This window comes from Glycine max, chromosome 16 (genome assembly GCF_000004515.6).
Source record: "Glycine max cultivar Williams 82 chromosome 16, Glycine_max_v4.0, whole genome shotgun sequence".
NCBI lineage: Eukaryota > Viridiplantae > Streptophyta > Magnoliopsida > Fabales > Fabaceae > Glycine > Glycine max.
This window is the reverse complement of record NC_038252.2, coordinates 1350159-1372348: the sequence shown is the minus strand read 5'-3', so window position 1 is coordinate 1372348 and position 22190 is coordinate 1350159. Positions and strand designations below refer to the sequence as shown.

The window sequence follows — 22190 nt, the reverse complement described above, 5'->3', positions numbered from 1 at the left end:
TGAAGATTTCAATCAATTCCATGAGTGTCTCCTATGTCATGATCCATCCACCTGCCGTTAATTATAGGATTATTTGCAAGGACTAAGAAAATTCTTAAAAGCACAACTTCGTTTGGTATTTTAGTGGGGCCCTCAAACATTCCCTTGGGGCAAGTGGAAACTATTTCTTCCACTGGTAGGGTCAATGGTTTGGCTTTACATATGGACAATTCATTAGCTACTAATTATGTTTTTATTTTTATCTTGTTATGTTGTGTTTTTTCACTTTGAGGGAGCTCGGTTGGGGGACAAAATACCTTTCCTCATATGTTGGCCTTCTTCTTACGCCAACCTCTTAATTATTCCTTTTCTTCTTCTTAGTCTCAGGGTATAAATTCATCTTTGAAAATGAAAATGTTTTTTTTGTCCACGATTGATAACCGATCTTGAAACAGATGACATAAATCAGTTATAAAAGTATCAGAGCAGTTTATACTTTAGAGCACAAATACAGTCCGCTAAATATAATTAATTAAAAACTCAAGATGTATTAAAATAACAATTAAAGGACATAAAAGTCTTCATCGAAATTATTTGATGTCAACGGATAAATAATGATAATTTCTAAAGCAAATTATATTAACACTCTCAAAGTATTGCATAGCACTCTAATTTTTTAACATTTACATCGATGCTTTTTATAGGAGTACATGATATAATGTTCTTGAGTAATACCGTGGTGTCAATATATAGATATTATTAGCGTAATATTTTTTTAAAAAAATTAAGAGATTAGTGGAAGGATAAATAAGAGGTACACGATATAATAATGCTCACTTGTTTTGTTTTAGTCCCTATATAAGTAATTTTTTTTACGTTTTAATTCCTATAAACTCCTCTTAAAAAATTCCTATGTACTCCTCTCCCCTTTCTTCTCTTGTCCCTTGTCCATTTCCTTCTTTTCTTTTCTTTTTTCTCATCAATATCTACTTCCTCACTTTATTTTAAGGGTTGTTTCTTTTAGATCCTCCTACACTAACTAATTCTCATTTACCCTAAATTGAAGAGTAGCTGAAGTTGCATAATTTAGACGCACTTCTTGGACAATATGAGGTAGCTTGTGAGTAGCTTTTCGTGTTAACAGTCCTTTTAGTTGCAATAATTTGTTGCATCATTATGATCTTGTTGTATAAACATTTCAGAAACATGAAAGTTGTTATTTAATTCATTTTTTAGATCACAATGCTTTTGCCAGGTTTCATTGCCAAAATTCTCCTCCGACAACAATGTGTGGTGGAAGCATTTTGATTCTTAGATTTCTAACAATTTAACAACCATAAAAAACTTAAACGGTTTTTCACGGTCAATTTCAATTTTGTGGTAGTCATAAAAAACGATGTAGTATGACCTCACCGTTGTGAGGAGTACCAATAAAAATTACTACTCAAACTATCTTGTCTTGTCCAATAAGCACATTTGAACTATGGAATCTCAACATTCTCAAATTTAGAGTCTATGAAAATTAAATTAATGTAAAAGCATTTTAAAAAATGAATGAAACAAACATCAATCACATGTTAACACCATATCATCCACTATTAATGACATTATTTTTTTATGGCAAGAACCAAAACAAAATTGATAGTACTTGCATATATATATATATATATATATATATATATATAGCATCATTTTATTCTCTAAAAAAATAAAAAGGCAGATCAAATTAATCTTTTAAAAGTAAGTGGATAAATTTGAATGAAGGAGGGAAGAAAAATGGAATATAAAAATTTCTTGCGGCTAGTATGAGACCAACCACAGAATTTCTTCGATTACATGTGGAACTGTTTTTTTTATAAATAAAAAATCAAAATAATTACGTCTAGAAAAAACAGATATTTTTTGCTCTTATAACAATCTCAAAATAAGCCTTGCATTTTCATGCAGAATCTGATATCAAGCATCAAATATTTATATTTGGCCAAAATGCATTCAGATCCAATTTTTCATAACAGTAAAATTAATATAATGAAAAAAAATTGCTAATTATTGTAAAAGAAACTTAACTCAAGTAAAACTACGATTATATGACAACTTTAAAAAAATAAAATAAAAAAGAATGCTTAAAATTCCAACGTAGTGTGACTTGTGGTTTTCAAGTTTCCACAACACCATTCAACTTGTCTCTCACGCCGCAAAGTCTTCACCATTTGACTCCTCAAATTTCAGGTGACGTCTAATGTAAGTATTCAATTTATGCTTTTATGAGTTATAAAAAAGAAGGACTATTATTTCCAAAAGAAAAAGTTAATACCAACGGAAAGGATCATCATTGTACATCTCACAGTTCTAAGTCATCAAATAAAGGAAAAAAGACTAGAAAAGAAATGTACATTTTAAAAGCACCGATATGTCAGATACATATACTTCTCTACTGTACAGAAATAACTCAACATATTTATTTGTTTAATAATACTTTTAGAAGCAGCTTAAAAAGCAGTTGGCAACAAAACATTACTTGAGTATCCTTCCAATTCTGCCTTCTATACAAATGTGTGACCTTTTTTTCCAGAACAAAAGGACAAGAAGAGGCTCTTGAGCAGGTAAGGAGTGGTAACCAAGTGTCATGGCCACAGCAACATTTCACTTATCAGCATTGATTCTAAATATCCTGACCTTGTGCATGTGGGGGAACTTTGCAACAACCAGCACAATCACTGCAACAGTGTTGAATAAGAACATTGGATTCTGATAGTCTGTTGTGTGTGAGGCTATCAAGTACCTGACAATCACCAAAAGTACAAAAAAGAAACACAGTAAATAACTACTGAGTTTTAAAATTCTAACTATACTCTACTCTATCTACCCTTCAAAATATAGAAAATTTCTTCGAAATATCAAGTATTGTGGTGCTTCTCATCTTCAAGATACAATTACAAGATTAGTTGTCTAGTTGCGTATTGATATTAAACCTTATTCTGTTAAGAAGTCTTAATTTTGATATTAACTATGAGTACGTTATTTAATTATGTTTGGTTATTATTATTCATATATGTTTTTAAATAATTTTTAGAAGTATGTGAGCTTTTACTACTTCGAGAGTTTAGTTTTACCTAAGGTCTCAAGTTAGACAACCTTACAACAACTACACAAGCCCTTCCCCACTAAGTAGGGCAGCTACGGATTAAACAAAATCATTGTGTTATGTCAATAACTAAATCCTCAGCAAATCCATTTTTTTCTCACATGGTCAAACCACCTTAGGTGAGATTCTACTATATTTTCCTCAGTAGATGTTGGCCCTAAACACATTCATTCATGATCCCATCTTGTCATGATTTTCCGCTCATCCACTGTAACAATCTTATCTTTGCAACACTAAGCTTATGCTCTTTTTGACTCTCTATAACCCATCATTTAACAAAACACAACACTGAGTTAAACACCAGTGCAGTAAAAAAATTCTTAACACTTAGACAGTTTCCATAAGAATCTGAATCATGGCAAAGCTGCTGACATACAAATCCTCTAGCTGAAGCCCAAATCATTTCCATAAATAGTACCTCCTGCTTTTGAACTTCTCAGTTGAAAAACAAGATGGATGTACCCTTTTAGGGCACTTTTGGAAATGATTAATTCTTGGAAAATAACTGTTTTTGCCCACTCAAAAGCTCTCCAGGAAGCTAAACACTTAAAAACCTCCCTAAAAAAAAACTTCAAAATAAATTGAACTAAATGTACACTTGATCTGGATCAGTTGTGATAAACTCCATGGATTTTGGTAACACTAAGAAGGAAACAGCTCTAGGCAACGTTTTCTATATAAATATAAACTGCTCACTGGAGTATTTGGCATGTAAAATGCAGTCATTTTCAAGAATATCTTCAGGCAAAAAAATCTGCTATTGTAAATTAACTTTTTTTTTTCTGCCTCTCTGGTGCTTACTACACTGTCTTTCTGAGGGTTCTGTTTTAACTTGTTTAAACTTATTTTCTATGTTTATCTTCTGTGCCTTCGTTAAGGAGGATTTCTTATCCTGCCATGTAATTTTATTTTTTTTCATTTTAGATTTGGTTCCTCTAAAGTGAAGGGGGCCTTTAGAGAGAAAAACGTACATAATAGATCATGAACATACATAATAGACCATGTTAAAACTTAATTCACTAATTTTCCAATAAATAGCTATAGTTCTACTCTCTAAAAATGCACCCCTAGTTTCAAAGGAAATGGCTTAATAATGTTTAGATCAAACATTATTTCTTCCATTAAAGCAATTTTATGGGAAAACTAACCAAGAATCAAGGTAGCTAATGAGTTTCCCATACCATGAAGAATAGAAACCTCCACATCTTAAGCTAACTTATATTTGTTTCATATAATTCATTTAGCAAACATTACTACTCATTTGAAAAGTCACTAGGGCTTCTTAAATTATATTTGCATCCTAATACTTTTATGCATACACTTCCAATAAAAGTCTTGGACATCCATAACAGCCATTTTATAGGTCGTAACTTTAGGCACACAATACTAACTTCAAATCACTTTATAAGTTCCCCACACCAGCAGCCCATGTAAATAGTAACAGGATGGAAACTGTCCTTAAAAAAATCGTTATCAGTTATCACTTTCTCACTCTATCATTTACAACCTATCGAAACAACATTTAGTATTAGCTACCCAATTGATTTACAACCTGTCTAGATAATATCTTACGATATGAATGAAATATATATTAGAGCTACATATGATTTGGCTTCTTTGGACCATAATTACTAGGTTTACACTTTCATTCCAAATAGCTAATAAAATCCTTACTCTTCCTGAAATAAATGTCACTCAAGGGCAGTGGGAAACAAATCTTGATTTCAGACACAATCCAACGACAGAAGTTGTTCAGGAAGGCCACAGTTAATACAGATCATAAGGTGCAGAAATTTTCAAATGTAGCCATTTTAGTTTGCTTTTTCTTATATTTCCTTTTTCTTATTAAAACAGATTCCCGTTTTCTAGTAATTACTTGTGGAATTGTGATAATAGAATTGTCGTGAAGCATACAGATATAAGTCTTCCAAGTATCGTGAACTTCTAAATAAACAACAGAGTTACAAAATGCATGCAACTTATTAAGCTACATCACAGCTGAGTGGTATTTTCTGTTCATGTTAACACACATGCTCACACATAATGAGAGAAAAGGAAGTCTAATTCAATAAATAGTCAATACAATACCCAAAAAAAAATGTTTTGGAAAAAAAATCTATTAAATTGGATAATAGTTGTCAATTCCAAAAAAACAGTACAGAGAGTGGTCAACCCTGAACATGCTATGGCAGGATAGAGGGATGGCCGACATTTTAACCAATTAAAATAATATAAAAAAAATTAGGGTAGGAATTAGAACAAGACAGTGAGATAAAAGACATGCTTTAGATAGATTGAAAAACAGAACAACAAAGACAGAACAGAGCACAGCAGCAAAGGTCACAGTTGGCCAGAAACAGCCACAGGTTCACCAGAAAATGGCCAGAGGTCAGGGATAACTGGAAACTAAGGAGAACAGAGCTGCAGAGGTTAGGGAAGGCCAAAATTTGTCGTAGATATAAGAAGTGTTGTTAGAGAAGGGTCAGTATTTGTTGGAAAGGAGAACAATGGGTGCCACTTCATAACAGAGTGCAAGAATGTGACCGAGAAAGTAAGGTTTTCAGTTCTGATTCAAAGGTGGGGGCAAAATCCTGAATTCACACAATAGCCCTAAATGGTGATTATTAATAATGAAAATAGGTGTTTTGCAACCCACTCCAATAACACTGGCTCCATCTGTGATTTTCAGCAATTTTGTCCACACTACCACAGCCGCAATGGCTTCTACCTCAGACTGTGATGCTATTCAATTTTTGTAGCATGCTCCAAGTCGCTCCGCAACACAATTCTGCAATAGTGCCACTGCCACTAATTGGCACTATTGACAAATATTAATTGGATAAGTTGTGATTAATGGTTTCCACACATGAATACAACATTCATTTGCAAGTCTAGCACCAAAAAGAAGTTAAGATCCAAAAAAAGAGTATAAAATGCATACCAACAATGGCATACATTTGTTCACACCAGTGATTTAGTGTAGACCATATTTAAATGAATACTGTTAACGTTTATATAACAAGGGTGCACACACATTCATAGACCCTATGACATCACCAGAAGCAGATACCTTTGTATATAAACATGATGGCAAGCAAATTAGAGAACTTACAGCACCAAAGGAACAACTGTGAGAAACTTCCTGTTACGAGTAAGCTGCTTTCCATTGTCTACCTGCTCCCACCAAGTCAATCTATTGTAGATCCCTTGGTCCTCTGCAAACGGAGTTCCTTTCTTCCAGTGAAAAAAGTCATATGTTACCTGATGGACACAACATAATCAATTAAGCCATGTAGAGAAGTTAAATTATTTTAACATCCATTAACAATATTTACAAACAAAATATTAATTTATAACCTGACTCAATCATTCAATTTTGCTTGAAAATAAAAAGGAAAAAAATGTCCTGCCCATCACTTCATGAAGTAATAAATGAGCAAAAATGGATTCTCTAAGTATTACATTAATATGTCCATTCCATTCCAAACCTACTGTTTGAAAATTATTTGATGATAAGAAATATAAGGTTCTATGAGAAAGCACTATCAAATGAACTATACTTTTAGAAATGGCCACACCTTAAAAGAGACCATGAAAATTGAACCGTCATACTTCTAGAGTCAAACAGAGGAAAAGTAAGAGCAAAAATTTTGAATATTGCATACAAGATAAAAACTGTGCGAGTACAGTAAAATAAAAGCAAATCTAGTTCAAGATTCACAACAATTAATTGAATCAAGAGAGGAAACAAATATGTAAAGGACTCCTCTGTACTGTGGAATTTCCCAGAACCCCATTCGCCTTCTTTTAAAATTTCAGAAACAGTTGGCACTCCACCTTCACAATAAGACACAAAATAAACTTATGGACAGCAATTTGGAGCAAAGCCAGATCACCATCAAAATCATCTGCAGGTAAAGAGATTAAGAGACACACAGGAAACCTTGTACATTTCCAAGCGAATTCTCTAATAGCATCAACATCTTCCTAAACTAAGAGAGGCAAATAATGGTTTAAGAAGAGACTACAACGAGTAAAGACCAAACTGTGCTTATGTATCTTGTAGAGTTGGGGCCGTGGAGAGGATACATCTGATATAGTAAACATTTATTAAAGATAGTTAAGAACATGGTGGGGCCATGGAGATGGGAAAGAGAAATCAATTATGTAATATTCTAATAACTAAATATTTACTTTGGCTTTACACTATATCCACAAAGTACATATATTTTTAATAAGCGTGTATATTTACTCCAAAGCTTCCCTTGAGTGGCGCATCACATTCCCATCCTCATTCCTCATTCCTCATTCCTCATTCCAAATGACTAACTTCCAAGTCACATGAGAATAAAAGCAAGATTATTGCAGAGTAACTAACTTCCAGGCCATGAGATAACATGAACAAGATTATAGAGCAGACACAACAAATTGCTGGCCACCCTCAATCCTTGACAATAGGAAACTAAGGTAAAATAGTAAAATATAGGATGATAGGAATACTAATCACTTTCAATTCCAGATTTTGATTTTATGAGATGACCAAGGTACCTCCAATTTGTACATGCCTTATGATAACTCCCACCCCACCCCCCTTTAAAACCATTTATCAAGCCCACATAGAATAACAACTCCAATACTAAACAACCGCCAAATGACACAATAAATTATCATCCCATTTTTTCTCCAGGTCAAGCACAATTAAATTCCTTCTATCGAAGATAAAGATCACATTCTTCCAAGATTCAACACAAACAACACGGGCATATAACCTAAAAAGCCTTAAACTGCAAGGTTTACAAAAGGTGACCAAATCAACAAATCAAAGACACCCAGAACTCAAATTCAATTTTTTTTTTTGTAAAAAGGCAAAAATTAAATTAAATGATAGGAAGCAAGAGAAAGAGGGATACAGCAAAGTGTGCGAGATTAACGATGGTCCAAGCGATGCCAGGAGAACAACCGAAGACAGAGAGTACGAGGATCCAAGAAAAGAAAAGGATGAGGATGTAACTGGTCCAAACGCCAGGGTACGTGAACCAATCCGTGTTCCTGTTCAGATCCGCCGGTGGCACCGCCTTCACGTACAGTTTTGCCATCAATCAGTTCCGAAGATTATACCCTTTTAACCAAAATCCCCAATTTCGCGATCCCAGATGCTCAAGTTTCGACCTTTCAAATTCCTTCGATGATTACTATCGTTGGGGCTTCTTGTTTTTCGATGGGGGCTGAAATTTCCAAAAACCAGAAACACACCCTCCTCTCTTCTCTCTTTCTCTCTCTCTCTCTTCTTCTTTTTCTTTTTCTCTCTCATTGCCAGCATAGTTTCTGTTAAATTCTGGTTTTTTGTTCTCTTTTTATTAAAGGATTGTTTGACCAATCATATATTTTTTTATATACTATTTTAATATGCTTTTTTCAATTAGTTAAAATTTGATTAAATCTCTGTATTAGATAAGTTTGTGAAGCACTGTTATAGTAGTGGTGGAATTTAAAAAAAATATATCAAATATTTTTTTTAAAATAAAGTTACTGTGACCTTAGTCTCTAAAATTACAATTAAAAAATATCAAATATTTTTTTAAAAAATAAATTTATTTTAAAAAAATTAAAAAATAATTTTTAAGAAGCAGATAAAATTTTCTTAATGAAAAAAAATATTATTTTATAAAAATAATTTTAAAAAATACATAAAAATATAAAATTATTTATGTTATTTAAAAAATATTTTTTAAAAAAAATTTAAGCAAACAAACTCGTAATCTTTAACAGAGTTAACAAAAGAGACTAGTATGACTAATTTTAATTTTAAGAACTTATTTGAATTTTAAAAAATGATCAACATCATATGTAGTTAGAGTATTTGACTTTTGGTAACACTCTGAGGTATCCTCATTTTTTCACAAACTTTGATCCCTTATATATTATAATAGTGTCTCACAAGTTTAAGGATTAAAATAAAGATTTAATTATTAAAATTTGTTGAATTATAATCTCAAGAGCAAGATTCATTAAATAAAAACTGAAACCCACAAATTTTTTTTTCGTGAGTGTTTTTTTTTTTTTGAATTGCACTGAGAAGAGGAATTAAAAGTCTTTACGAAAATAAATTTGAGCTATATCAATTTTTACAGCTTCACAATAAAGTTAGGAACGAAATGAAAGACATGAAAATTTATAAAACAAATAGAGTGTTGATAGTAATTTTCTTACAAATTTATATCACCATTTCTCATATAATATATCACACTAAAAATATAAAATAAAATTGGTTTATAAATCCCAATTTAACTGCTAGCACTTTACTTCACCAGTTCAACTCAACAGATAATTTTGCTGTAATTTGATTGGAAATAGAGATGAAAACATCCAAACGCAGCATTATCGTTTTGAGGCAATACATTTCATCAAATGCCCGCAACTAGAATAACTAAAGACAAATTTATAGAAAAATAAAAGTGATATCAATAACTAATAGATAGCAATCCGCAAGAAATAACAATTTGACACGATTCTTAGATTTATTTTGAAGCTGTTATAAAAAATGTGTTTGGATGTAAGATAAGATTGTGATAGATAAAAATGGTTCAGGTGTGATAGAATCAGTTGTTAATTACAATATTTTAAACTTTATTGTTTATATTAAAGTTGATAAAAGGTGATCCATTTTTTACTTTGCCTTATCAATTAGTACTAATCTTTACCATTAACTTTTGTTATGCAAGTTGGTAAAGTAAATTTGATTAACCCATAATTTATAAACATATATTATAAGGAAAAAAAAGTGAAAAAGTCAGCTTAAATATTTTATCCTAGTTGAAAATAATTACGCAATGATACAACATTTCCATTAACAAACACATCCTAAGAAGAAGTAATAAAAAATATATTTCAAAATTTCATTAAGTCAACAAAAACTACCTTAATAAATCTATAATTAAATATATTGTTTGTGTAGACTGAGACAACTCAAACTAAAATGGTAGTGGTCAATCATAAAAAAAATTAAATTATCTAGTAATTATACATCATCAATTTTTATATGGAATATTTATGATTTGATGTTCCAATTCACTAATTTCATTAATAATATATTAAAATATGAAACATCTTTCTTATATGTCATAAAAATAATTAATAATTATTTATACTAATTTTCAACAATTTTATTTTTAATGTATATTAACAAATAGTCATTAAAAAAATTCATTTTCCATCTCGTTATGAAATATAGTCTTATTACTAAAATATTAACTATAAAACATAAGATTATAAATATTTTTATTTCATTTATTAAGGTTTGGCTTTTGTCTCTCGTCAATATCACACCCATGATTATGTTGATCCTTATCGTGTGTTTCTATAATTTGAAAACACCAACCATTTACTATCAATCTAATGATATTTGTGTTATTTGATATTTAAAAAACAAAAACTCTTCCCATTACAAGAAAACAAAGTTTAACAATTAGATATTACCAAAATCATAAAAAATACAAAGAATGATTATATACATGAAATATAATATTTAAAATAAGAAGGTAAAAAAATTTATTGCATGGTTCTTTACCATATATAGTCTAGTCCTTTATGTGTGTTTTGAACACTCTGAATTTCTTATGCTGATGTGCATTACGAATATTTTCATGTCAAAGGTGGAAGTCATGTTGGACTTTTTAATAGATTCTAAACTCTAAGTAAATCGGTATATTTTCAGTTTATTATTAAGTCAACGAGTTAGCAAGTTAAAAAAAAATTAAACCAAAATATAAATAATTTTTTATTAATTTTTGTTTGTTTAGCATTCAACATACCTTCATTTAGTGTGTTATTATAAAATACAAAATTCTCATCTCTAATAATATCAAACCCTCAGAATGATATACCATTATTACAACGTCAACAAGTTATTATTATCTAGTAGTAATGTATTGTTACTAAACTATTTAAATATTTAGAACTTTATGATTTACTATTTTATTTTATTATATTGTTGAAATGTTTAATTAGTATGTTATTTATAGATATTTTGTTATTATTTTTATATAAAGTAGATTCTTACAAGTCTAAGAACTGAGTCCACGAGTTGAATTTATGAAACTCTCATCAGTCATACGACAAATCTCAAATTTGATAATCTTGATGATTATAATTTATATTTGCTGTATTATAGACACATTGATCCAGAATTTAATCCAAAGCAATTGTGGCATTTCAACATTTTATTTCTCTTTTCTCATTGTAAATATTAATGATACAATAATCACTAGCGACAAGTCGTGTATTGAAATTGAATGGATTATCGAAGTTTTAACGTGTTAATGTAAAGGATATCTAAGAAACTTTAAAACGGTTAATAACACGTTTTCCAAATTTTTTTTTTTCTATGGGTCGAAAATTATTGAAAATCAGCCGGAAGACTTGTTAAATAGGAAGTAAATTTTTCCAACTTTTTTTTATTTTTCCGCAGATAATATGTTGCTAACTTTTCTCCTCACTGAGATCAAACCCACAGCAAATCAAGATTTTTTCACACTTGACCAAAATGACAAACAAAAATCACTTAAAGTATGTTTGAATATAAAATTTTAACTGAAAAAAGTAATTTATCAGAGAATTTGGATTTCTGTAATCTAAAATTGATTGTTTGGATGTTTTTTTTTAAAGAATTTAAAATTTTAGAATTTTAAAACAGAATTTTAAACAACTAAAAATATGAATTTCAATTTCCTTCTAAGAAGTGAGAAATTGAAATTTTCTTCTTACCGTTTTCTTCAACAAATACCGTATGAGATTCTGGAACATTGATCGAGTCTGAATGTAAAGGAACATGTATAACTAACACATCAATCATATCTTTTTTTTCCATTCATTTTTTTTCACCCTCATAATTTTAACTTTTTTTTATTCAAACACAAAATTTTGAAAATAAAAGAATTTCAATTGAAGTATTTGAAATTCTTAAAATTTGAAATTTCTCAGAATTTTAAATTTCATCATCCAAACACACTCTTAGTCTCCGAAAGTCTAAGATAAAACACCACTTTTCTCAATTTATTGTTTTGAAAAATATTAATAATTTGAGAAAATATAAACTGATAAAATGATGCATATCAATATTAGACTAAATTTTTTGAGAATAACATATCTATAATTAATTAAATTTTATTAAAAAATAAGGGGATCTAAAAAAGATGTTGGGCCAATTTGGGTAGATTAAGTATTCTCATTTGATAATTTTAATTTGAACACGATAATTTTTCACTGACTTTGTTTAATATCAATTTCTTTTCATTTTTCCTTGAAGCAAAATGGTGATAACCAGAAAATTGGCGTAGTCATTTGTGAAATAATGATGTGTGCATTCATTATTAATCTGGAAATGACTGCGATTTACATTGACAAAATTTATCTATGTACTTTTCATTAATATGAATGATGCTGAATTTCTAGCATTATTCCTCGCTAGCCAACCCTATGTATTGAATGGAATTGGTTTGTTATCGGTTGAATTCGATTGAGATGCATTTTCAAGTTAATTTAAATTAATATTTAAATTTAGGAACAGATATAGTGTTAGAAAACTCAATAAAGTTATTATATATAATAACATGTAATTAGATCACATGCTACTATATTTTAATTAAATTAATTTTCAAATAAATTTCAAACCATTCATATAACTGTTTGCAATTCGTGAGAAACTTCAATTTTGTAAGTAAAAATGAGATCAAGATAAATAGATAAGAAAATTTGGTTATAACAATTAAAAAAATAAATAATGAAGTTTGAGTAAGCATTAGGTAAAACACTAAAATGTACATTAAAGTATTAAACAATAATAAAACATATGATAGTAAATACATAGGACCCCTTCCACGCGTTCTGTTCTATGTTCCCCTGATATCCGAAAAACTGTTTTGGTTTGATTTCATTTCCGAATACTTCATTCATCACTGTGAGTCTGTAACTGTTCTGTTCATCCCTACCTATCGGATTTTCAGCCACATTCTTCTTATTCCTGAATATACACCCAAATTCCACTTTCCTATCCTAGGGTCACCATCACCATGAGAGCCAAATTGCTCGTGTTCCCATTACGTGGCAGGAACTGGTGCTTCTCCAGAACCATCGATCATTCTCTTCTCTCCGCTTCCCATGCTTCCTCTCAATCATCCCCTTCAACCCTCAAAGGCTTATGGACCAACATCAACGTCCGTGATAAACCCCTTAACGCCAAAGCCGAGCTCTTTGTCGATTACATCGCCAACAAGGTCACATTTTCTCCTTTTCTCTTTCTGTGTATCTCTTTTTTTTTTTTTTAATCTCTTTTTTTTCTTGTGGGTCGTAGATGAATAGCGTTTGGATTGGCTTGGAGAAAGCGCCGGAGGGGTCCTTCAAGAATAAGATTCATGGGTTATTTTTTGTTTTTTGTTTTGTTGTTCAGTGGTAAAGTTGTTTATTTCTTGATTTCGAGTTTTTTTGCAGGTTGGGCTTGCGGCTCTTGTCGCGGGTTAAGCCCTCGGAGATATTTTTGAAGTCTATATCGAAGGAAATCACTAGTGTTGAAATCATCTATCCATCAAGGTTGGTGCTGGACTTTGTTTAGATGTGTAACATGTGTTGTTTGTTTTAAGTTTTACTTTTGTTCCTGTCGCTAGGTCATGTCTCCGAGAAAGGAGACCTAGCTCAGAACCATTCTAAGTGTAAAGTACAATCTGTCCCCCCTTCTAGGTCTATAATGGGTTATGTAGTAACGTCATTTTTGGGCTGAGTCGATCGACATCTGGGTTCAACTTTCATTTTACCATTGAATTGAAATGAAATGTGTCCTCTCTCTTCTTGTTGGTCTTTGGCTTGCTTGTTTGTTTGTGGTTACTATATTTAACGGTTCAATTCTTGCAATTCCTTGATATTTTTAATGTGGACAATGGAGCAGTGTGAAATGAGAGATTAAATTATGTCTGCTTTCCATCTAGGGGCTTTTCCTGGTTGTTTTACCTTCAATCTTGAATTTAAATATGAAAATATTATAGGTTGAGAGAACCAATTTTCTTTAGTGTAATTGTGTATAAATTTTATGTGGAAACATGATGTGAATGAAGAAGAAGAAAAGTTAGCATTATGGATAGTTTTGCTTTTCTTTTTTCAACCTTGTATATCGATAACATTAACAATATATTTTCAGTTTGAATGCTCAACTTGTTCGTCGAAGACTGAGACATATTGCTGTGAGGTAATGTGCCGGAAAACATCATTTTTGTGTTAACCTGGATTGTATTACTGCTTCATGTGATTTAATTTTAAGTGTTACTATTCAGGGGAGCAATTATCCACAGGAAATACTTCTATGGTTCAGTTTTGTTAATCCCATTGAGTGCAGCATGTGGCGTAAGTGTGTTAAGTTAATGTTAACTATCAATATATTATTGACTTTACCTTTTTTCTTTAATATGTAATTCATTCTTGTTTTGTCAATTGATATCCATATCTTTTTACCTTGCAGATTTTACCTTTGCCTAATGTCCCGTTCTTCTGGGTTTTATTTCGCACTTATTCTCACTGGAGAGCCCTGCAGGTTCGTTCTATTGCTAACTTTGCTGTCACAAGGACTTCCTCCTGTTGATGTCTTCTCCCTATAGATTTATTCCTGTAGGTTCGGAGTTTGCATCTTGACTATTAATTCTCTTATTTGTTTCATATAATTTTGTTTAGGGAAGTGAGAAATTGCTCCAACTAGTCTCAGATGGCAACAAAACTTCAAACACTTACACACAAACTGAGCATAAGAACTCTAAAAGTCAAAGCCATAGTTCGAATGAACCCTGTTGGGTGAGTATTTACATATTGTGTTTTAGTATTAATAGATGTTGGGATGTGAAAGTGATTTCAAAGGTGGGTTGAACACAATCTTACAAGTAGGCACCAATTATAAGTTGGATTGCTTGGTTTTTTGGTAGAGTTGCTTGGTTTTTTTGGTAGAGGTGAGGGTGTTTGGGATGGGGTGACGAGGTGAATGCCTATACACAAATTGTGGATCATGATTATCATAATAGTTTATTATTTAAACTTAAAAAATAATTTTTTGATATTTAAACTATGCTAAATTTACTTTGTTTAACTACATTTGGTTTTTTTTTCTTTTTTTTTTCTGATAAATATGTATGAATCAGGTGTTGAAGCCCTCCAAAGAACTAGATAATCTTGTCCGTCTAGAAGGTCTTAGTCAACATGCTATCGTAAACATTTGCAAGATCTATGACTTGAACACCAAAGATGTTATAAAATACCAGAAGTCTATTTTTTAATGTTTTGTAATGCAATAAGTTTTGGAATTTTCTATTCAATCCACTTCCTTCACATTTTCATAAATGTTAACCCATATTTTTTGGTTGTTATTAACTTATTCATCAATTTATGCTACTTGTGAATATCTTTGTTTTTCGAATACTGTAATAAGCATTTTTTTGTACGATTTTGATCCAACTACATAAATGATCCAACCCAAATTATCCGGATTAGTCTGGGTCGATTTGGATTCATGATTTTACACAACTTACTAAATAAAAAATAATTTTATGATAATTGCAGTTTAATAAATTATAATATCTAATTTTAGATTAAATTTCTTTACTAACTATACAAAAAAGATAAAAATTTATTTATTGAATAAAAAATCAGATTATTTTACAAATAAATATATAATATCATATTAATTTTTTAATTTGTAATAAAATTAGGGGGCTAAACTACTTCAATCCAAAGTGAGTCTGCCTCAGAGTAGATTTATAGAAATATTTTATGTGATATTTTCAGTTCATATGAAATTTATGAAAAAACAATCCAATAGTATAGAACTTCATGTAATTCCTATTCATGATACTTTTAATTGAAAATTACATGATTTTACCTTGGTTTGTCAATGTACAAAACATGAGCAAGAGAATAAGATAACATTTGAATACAAAAATGTGATTTTGCAGGGTAAGGACCGAAAATAAAAGAAACACATGATATAATGTTTGACTTGATCTAACACAATACAATTGGTGTTGGAGACCTAATTAAGGTGGAGAAAATAAAATAGATATTTGGACTTTTTACTTCGAAATCCGCTAAGGAATGTATAATAACTCACCTGTTGAATCAACTAGCCTCGAAAATAGATGGCGCTAAAGTGCGTGACCTATACCCGGTCGTCGGGGGCGCGGCGGTTATTGCAAAACCCTAAAAAAAGTATCTCAAAAAAATATTATAAGTTACTAAAAAATAATTTTTCACTCAACACTATTACTAAGGTCAAACAAGTTTTACAACTAATATAAAAGTTAAAGTTGAACCGAAAGACCTTGTCATTTGTATTGAGTTTAAGCTTCTTTCATTAATTTGTTTGAGTTTTAGTATTTTAAAATTATGTTTGAGTTTTTTAGTAATAGACCTTGATAGTTTTTAGGTCTATAGTATAATAGAGTAAATGTTGATCTTATAATTAGTTTTGACTAATTTTGGAATGAAGTTTTGTGAGAAAGACTCTTTCTTGGTTTTTAAGAACACCCTTGATTCATATCTTTGGATTTTTTAATTGATAAATCTTCCTCTCAACTTATCAATTCTTTTGAATTGCAGTGTTGTTCTATCATTTCTTACATCAATTCATTTTTACCTTTTGATTACTATACTTTTCTTGAAAAATTACCTAAAAACATTCAAGAACAGAATGCAAAAATACAAGTTCTAACCCTTTGTTTAATGATAAAACCACTCTATGGATCACAAATTCAGCATCTCATTAAATGTTTCTTTAGTCCATTTTTATTAAAAATAAATAAACCTCCCAATCAACCCAAAACTAATCTGAGAATTTTTATTTATGAAAAATGATTATTTTTTTAAGATTGAGGAACTAAATAAATAAATTGAAATTTAAGAAATAATGAATAAAATTATTCCTCTCAACTTCAATTCTTTTGAATTGTAGTGTTGTTCTATCATTTCTTTACATCAATTCATTTTTACCTTTTGATTATTATATTTTTCTTGAAAAATTACCTAAAAACATTCAAGGGAAGAATGCAAAAATACAAGTTCTAACCCTTTGTTTGATGATAAAACCTCTTTATGGATCACAAGTTCAGCATCTCACTAAATGTTTATTTAGTTCATTTTTATTAAAAATAAGTAAACCTCCCAATCAACCCAAAACTAATCCGAGAATTTTTATTTATGAAAAATAATTATTTTTTTAAGATTGAGGAACTAAATAAATAAATTGAAATGTAAGAAATAATGAATAAAATTACCCAAATTTTTAAAAATTAAAACATATTTAAACCTATGTAATTTTTGCTAGGAGTGAATCTACTCCATAGAATATCCTGTCATACGTTGAGATTCTTAGGTTTATCATTTTTAGTATTTTCTTAAAATTATGTTTCTACGAAAGACTAAAGATGCCTATTAGAAATTTTAATTTTAATTTTAATAAGAGAAACACAAAAGCCTTCAAGATATATTTATATATTTTTATTAATTAATGTTAATTTGAAAAACATGAACAAGAAATTACCACTGTCTTGCTCAAGACGTTTCCCCCCGCCCCCAAAGCAAGTAATAAAAAAGAAAAAAAAACCACTTAATGTATATTTTTTAGCTTTATCATCTTTGCCTTAAAAAAAATCCTCTGTCATCTCAATTTATATCTTTAATGATAAATTTTGTATGTTTAATTAGTATTAATATTTTACTGATATCTTTAAAAATATAGTAAGATTTTACTGGGAAAAAAAAGTATTTTTAATATAAAATTTATTTGTCTCACATAAAAGGGCATAGCTTAATTCAATCTCCTGTATCGCTTCTCTTCTCTTCAAAGTGAACTTTGCAACTTTGAGCAGAAAATCTCACAGTCGAAGGAAGAAATAATCGCCAATGGCAATTGAACACGAAGACGATCTCAAAGACGAGAAGAACCCTCGACCCCTCGACGAGGATGACATCGCCCTCCTCAAAACCTACGTATGCTTTCCTCCCTCCGAAACCCTAATTTCCTAATTCCTCTTTTTTGGTTTAGGCCAAGCAGATCTTGGTTCTTGCAGGAATTATATCTCTACTTGTGTTGTGCCATTTTCTATGCCATCCCAAATGAATCTTAGTCTAATTTGCTGTCAACTCTGCTGCCATTGGATTCTAATTGCTTATTATTTTGGGGGAGATTTTACTGTGTTGACCTACTTTCACTTAATTCTGATTTTGGATCGTGGGGTCGGTTAAAGTCTTTATCTTTGAACTTTTTATTGATTTTGAAATTTAGGAAGCTTAGGATTTGCTCAGGAAAATGAAAGGGATAAAGATTTCGATAGGTTTTTTTTTTTGGATGACAAGAGTTTGAGGTTGCAAGTTTTGGGTTTTGGGGTTTGTGTTAGCTACGTGGTAATTGTTCACAAAATCATGATGTAGATGCACAAAGTTTTTTCTAGTGCCAACATTATTGTGGAGGTACAGCTCGCGTGGCTATGTAGATTAATTAGGTTTGGTTAGGAGTTGCTGGGTTGCTACTGATGTGTCTGGCTAAGTATGAAGTACTGATGATGTGAAGTCTCTTTACTCTGTAATATACAAATCTGAGTAATGATTATGGTTCACAAGATGTTTTGCTCATTTATTAATCATTGGTTTCCCCCTGTCAGCTTGTGTCCTTATAGTTTATGGGCAGAAAATGTTTGTCTGTAATCAGTGGTTTTATAACCATTAGTATATTTATAATTATAAATAATTATAAACAGTCTTTTATAGTGTATTTTGGCTTCCACAGGGTTTGGGACCTTATTCCACAAGCATAAAAAAGGCGGAGAAGGAAATCAAAGATATGGCCAAGAAAGTGAATGACTTATGTGGTACGTGCAAAAGATTTAGTTTGTTACTGCATCTTGTTATTGTGCTTGGTAGATCATTTTAATTGTTTAAATTAAGGAAATTTACATGGTTGCTTTTATCTTTTGGGGGGGTCTTGCGAAGCCTGTGCCCCCTTTACTCTTGTTTTCCTTTTTGATGGGTTACAAGTGGTCCCTTAGTTGGGTATTTTTGCTATCTCTAAATTTATTATGCCTTATCCATTAGTGATAGCATTAGTTTGTTTCTACCAGTCATTGGACAGGAAAAAACAAAGGAAGGGGTTAATAGTTGTTATTATGTAGATATTCTGTTTTTGTTGCATTTATATTTTATGCTGATTGTCCTAATTGCACGGAATCTATGCTGTTAACACTTGCAAACCTCCTCAAATGTTAGCTTCCTGATGTTACAATAGGTATCAAGGAGTCTGATACTGGATTAGCAGCACCAAGCCAGTGGGATCTTGTTTCTGATAAGCAAATGATGCAGGAAGAGCAGCCTCTTCAGGTAATTATTTTTTGTTTTACTTGGTAGAATTTGTTCCAAGTGTTCTGTATATCTGCAGGAATTAACTATGGCTATTTATTGAACAGGTGGCACGATGCACAAAGATCATAAATCCAAACTCTGAAGATGCCAAATATGTTATCAATGTGAAGCAGATAGCAAAGGTACCTATAATTTTTTTAACAATCTTTTCATCTTTCCCTTTTCTAGTTGTTTGTTTGAAGATGTTTGGCTTCACTTGTTGATTAAGAGATATCACTTGCTGATCAGTTGTCTTATGTTTTGTAAAATGCCAAGTTGGGTCTAATATACCTTCTGCTTTGATGTTGATAGTTTGTTGTTGGGCTAGGAGACAAGGTTTCCCCCACTGACATTGAGGAAGGGATGCGTGTTGGGTATGTTTCCAATAAGTAATTTGATGCAAGAATATTTATAGAAAGAAGAGGAACCCTTTGGGCATGTTGTCTGCTTGTAATTTGACCTTCATTTTATCATTGCAGGGTTGATAGAAACAAATATCAGATTCAGATTCCTTTGCCTCCGAAAATTGATCCAAGTGTAACCATGATGACGGTTGAAGAGAAGCCAGATGTGACATATAATGATGTTGGCGGTTGTAAGGAGCAGATTGAGAAGATGCGTGAAGTAAGTCATTGAAATTTCACTTATCTTACATTATAATGATAATGAAGTTATGCGGCACTAAATTTGTCATTTCCCTGCAAGGTTGTTGAACTTCCCATGCTTCATCCAGAGAAATTTGTCAAGCTTGGGATTGATCCTCCAAAGGGTGTTCTTTGTTATGGTCCCCCAGGAACTGGGAAAACACTTTTAGCCAGGGCTGTGGCTAATAGGACTGATGCTTGTTTTATAAGGGTTATTGGAAGTGAGCTAGTTCAGAAATATGTCGGTGAGGGGGCTAGGATGGTTCGTGAACTATTTCAGGTAAATACATAAGACGTGCCTTCTAGCTTTTGATCGTTGTTTCCATGAAATTCAATCATTTGACTAAAATTTTATCTCTTGTAGATGGCTCGTTCAAAGAAGGCATGCATTGTGTTTTTTGATGAAGTTGATGCAATTGGAGGTGCACGATTTGATGATGGTGTTGGTGGTGACAATGAGGTTCAGCGCACCATGCTTGAAATTGTGAATCAGCTTGATGGGTTTGATGCTCGGGGAAACATCAAAGTTTTGATGGCAACTAACAGGTTGGTTGATTTTATAATGAAAGCATGTCTCTAACAGTCAACGTGCCAGTTTTGCCATAATTATGATGCATTCAAAATGCCCTTTTAAATTCAATTTTCGTTGTAAGAAATAGAATTACAAATCTAGGTTGCATTGCAACTTCCTTTGCAAATGTTACATGGTTTTGAGTGTTTTTCTTCAATTTGGAAGTTTTACTGCTACTAAGCTGGGCTTATTGTTCTTGTCCTTTTGTCCACAATTTCTAGGCCTGACACTCTAGATCCTGCACTACTACGGCCTGGGCGGTTGGACCGTAAAGTTGAATTCGGCCTTCCTGACTTAGAGAGTAGGACTCAGATATTCAAGATACACACAAGAACCATGAACTGCGAAAGGGATATCCGATTTGAACTTCTGGCTCGGCTTTGCCCAAATTCCACTGGTACGGACATTTTCAAAAACTAGGCAATTTATAATTTATCTTGTACTTTTGATCATCAATTTATCAAGGATTTCATTATTCTGCTAGTATACTTATTGGTCAAACTTGTTTCTGTTTAAGGAATTTTTTGCAGCTTTCATTCTTTTCTCATTTCCTAAAGCTTTGCTATCTAACATATCTAACATTGTGTGCTTCATGCTAGACATTGGTTTTCTGATACATATCTGACATTGTGTGCTTCATGCTAGACATTGGTTTTCTGATAGATACCTTTTGTTGTCTCCAGGAGCTGATATAAGGAGTGTATGCACAGAAGCCGGTATGTATGCTATCCGTGCCCGGAGGAAGACTGTAACAGAGAAAGACTTCCTTGATGCAGTAAATAAAGTCATCAAAGGATACCAGAAGTTCAGTGCAACTCCCAAGTATATGGTCTATAACTGAGTTATTCTTTCATCTTCTTTTCCCGAGACCATAGTAGAACGTACAATCTTTATTTTCCCCTGAAAATTGAATGGCATGTGATTCTTTCTATTTAACTCCTGTTTGAATGCATCCTTGTAGCAAACCTTTCCTTGATGTTACATCCAAAATTGTGAGCAAAACCTTCTTTTAGCCCTTGAAGAATATACTTATTATTATCAATGGAAGTTGTTCGTCATTTGCATGGAGAAATTGATTAGGATGGATAAAAGGAAACTTGATTTAAGTTAGATGAAAATATTGGTTATTGTTAAAATAATAATAATAATATAAATTACTGGATCTTATTTTAATGTAAAAAGATAAATGTTCATGATTATTTTAAATGATCATATGGTGAAGTAATTTTTTTATCTTAATCATTTATGCATGATTATTTAGGTGAGATTTATAATGTTTATTCCTAAAATAAGAATTGTTTTCATTATATACGCTATCCGGGGAAACAATTGCAGCGTATTTTTTTAAACATTTTATAATGAAAAATGTACTTGTGGCTGTATATACAAAGCAAAATATCTTTTTTAATAAATGGGAAAATTAATAAGAAAATAA

General features: G+C 31.3%; 3 protein-coding genes across 3 annotated transcripts; 2 read left to right on the top strand and 1 right to left on the bottom strand.

Annotated features, from left to right (window-relative positions):
- Nucleotides 1-2543: 2543 nt before the first annotated feature.
- Nucleotides 2544-8360, bottom strand: LOC100527600 (uncharacterized). Its single transcript, NM_001251583.1, is given in 3 exon segments — nt 2544-2761; nt 6237-6385; nt 8035-8360. Coding segments are annotated over 3 exon segments (474 nt in total). The 5' UTR covers nt 8221-8360; the 3' UTR covers nt 2544-2622.
- Nucleotides 8361-13003: 4643 nt separating this feature from the next.
- On the top strand, nt 13004-15468 carry LOC100778042 (uncharacterized protein C23H3.12c). The gene is made up of 8 exons (XM_003547933.5): nt 13004-13395; nt 13473-13537; nt 13610-13708; nt 14310-14357; nt 14443-14512; nt 14628-14699; nt 14837-14953; nt 15295-15468. Exons 1-8 carry the CDS (start codon nt 13192-13194, stop codon nt 15427-15429), a joined length of 810 nt encoding a protein of 269 aa, XP_003547981.1. The 5' UTR covers nt 13004-13191; the 3' UTR covers nt 15430-15468.
- Nucleotides 15469-17757: 2289 nt separating this feature from the next.
- On the top strand, nt 17758-21813 carry LOC100820271 (26S proteasome regulatory subunit 7). The gene is made up of 10 exons (XM_003547927.4): nt 17758-18136; nt 18933-19014; nt 19428-19519; nt 19606-19683; nt 19853-19914; nt 20020-20164; nt 20246-20464; nt 20549-20730; nt 20977-21152; nt 21439-21813. The coding sequence occupies exons 1-10, from the start codon at nt 18050-18052 to the stop codon at nt 21594-21596; spliced, it is 1281 nt and encodes a 426-aa protein (XP_003547975.1). The 5' UTR covers nt 17758-18049; the 3' UTR covers nt 21597-21813.
- Nucleotides 21814-22190: the final 377 nt, after the last annotated feature.

What these genes read in the sequence shown, in the direction of transcription:
- LOC100778042 (XM_003547933.5), top strand. Translation starts at nt 13,192, where the DNA reads ATGAGAGCCAAATTGCTCGTGTTCCCATTACGTGGCAGGAACTGGTGC. An exon ending in GAAATCATCTATCCATCAAG is followed by an intron (nt 13,709 to 14,309) that starts GTTGGTGCTGGA and finishes ATATATTTTCAG; the next exon opens with TTTGAATGCTCAACTTGTTC. An exon ending in CATTGAGTGCAGCATGTGGC is followed by an intron (nt 14,513 to 14,627) that starts GTAAGTGTGTTA and finishes TTTACCTTGCAG; the next exon opens with ATTTTACCTTTGCCTAATGT.
- LOC100820271 (XM_003547927.4), top strand. Translation starts at nt 18,050, where the DNA reads ATGGCAATTGAACACGAAGACGATCTCAAAGACGAGAAGAACCCTCGA. An exon ending in TCGCCCTCCTCAAAACCTAC is followed by an intron (nt 18,137 to 18,932) that starts GTATGCTTTCCT and finishes TGGCTTCCACAG; the next exon opens with GGTTTGGGACCTTATTCCAC. An exon ending in AGATTGAGAAGATGCGTGAA is followed by an intron (nt 20,165 to 20,245) that starts GTAAGTCATTGA and finishes TTTCCCTGCAAG; the next exon opens with GTTGTTGAACTTCCCATGCT.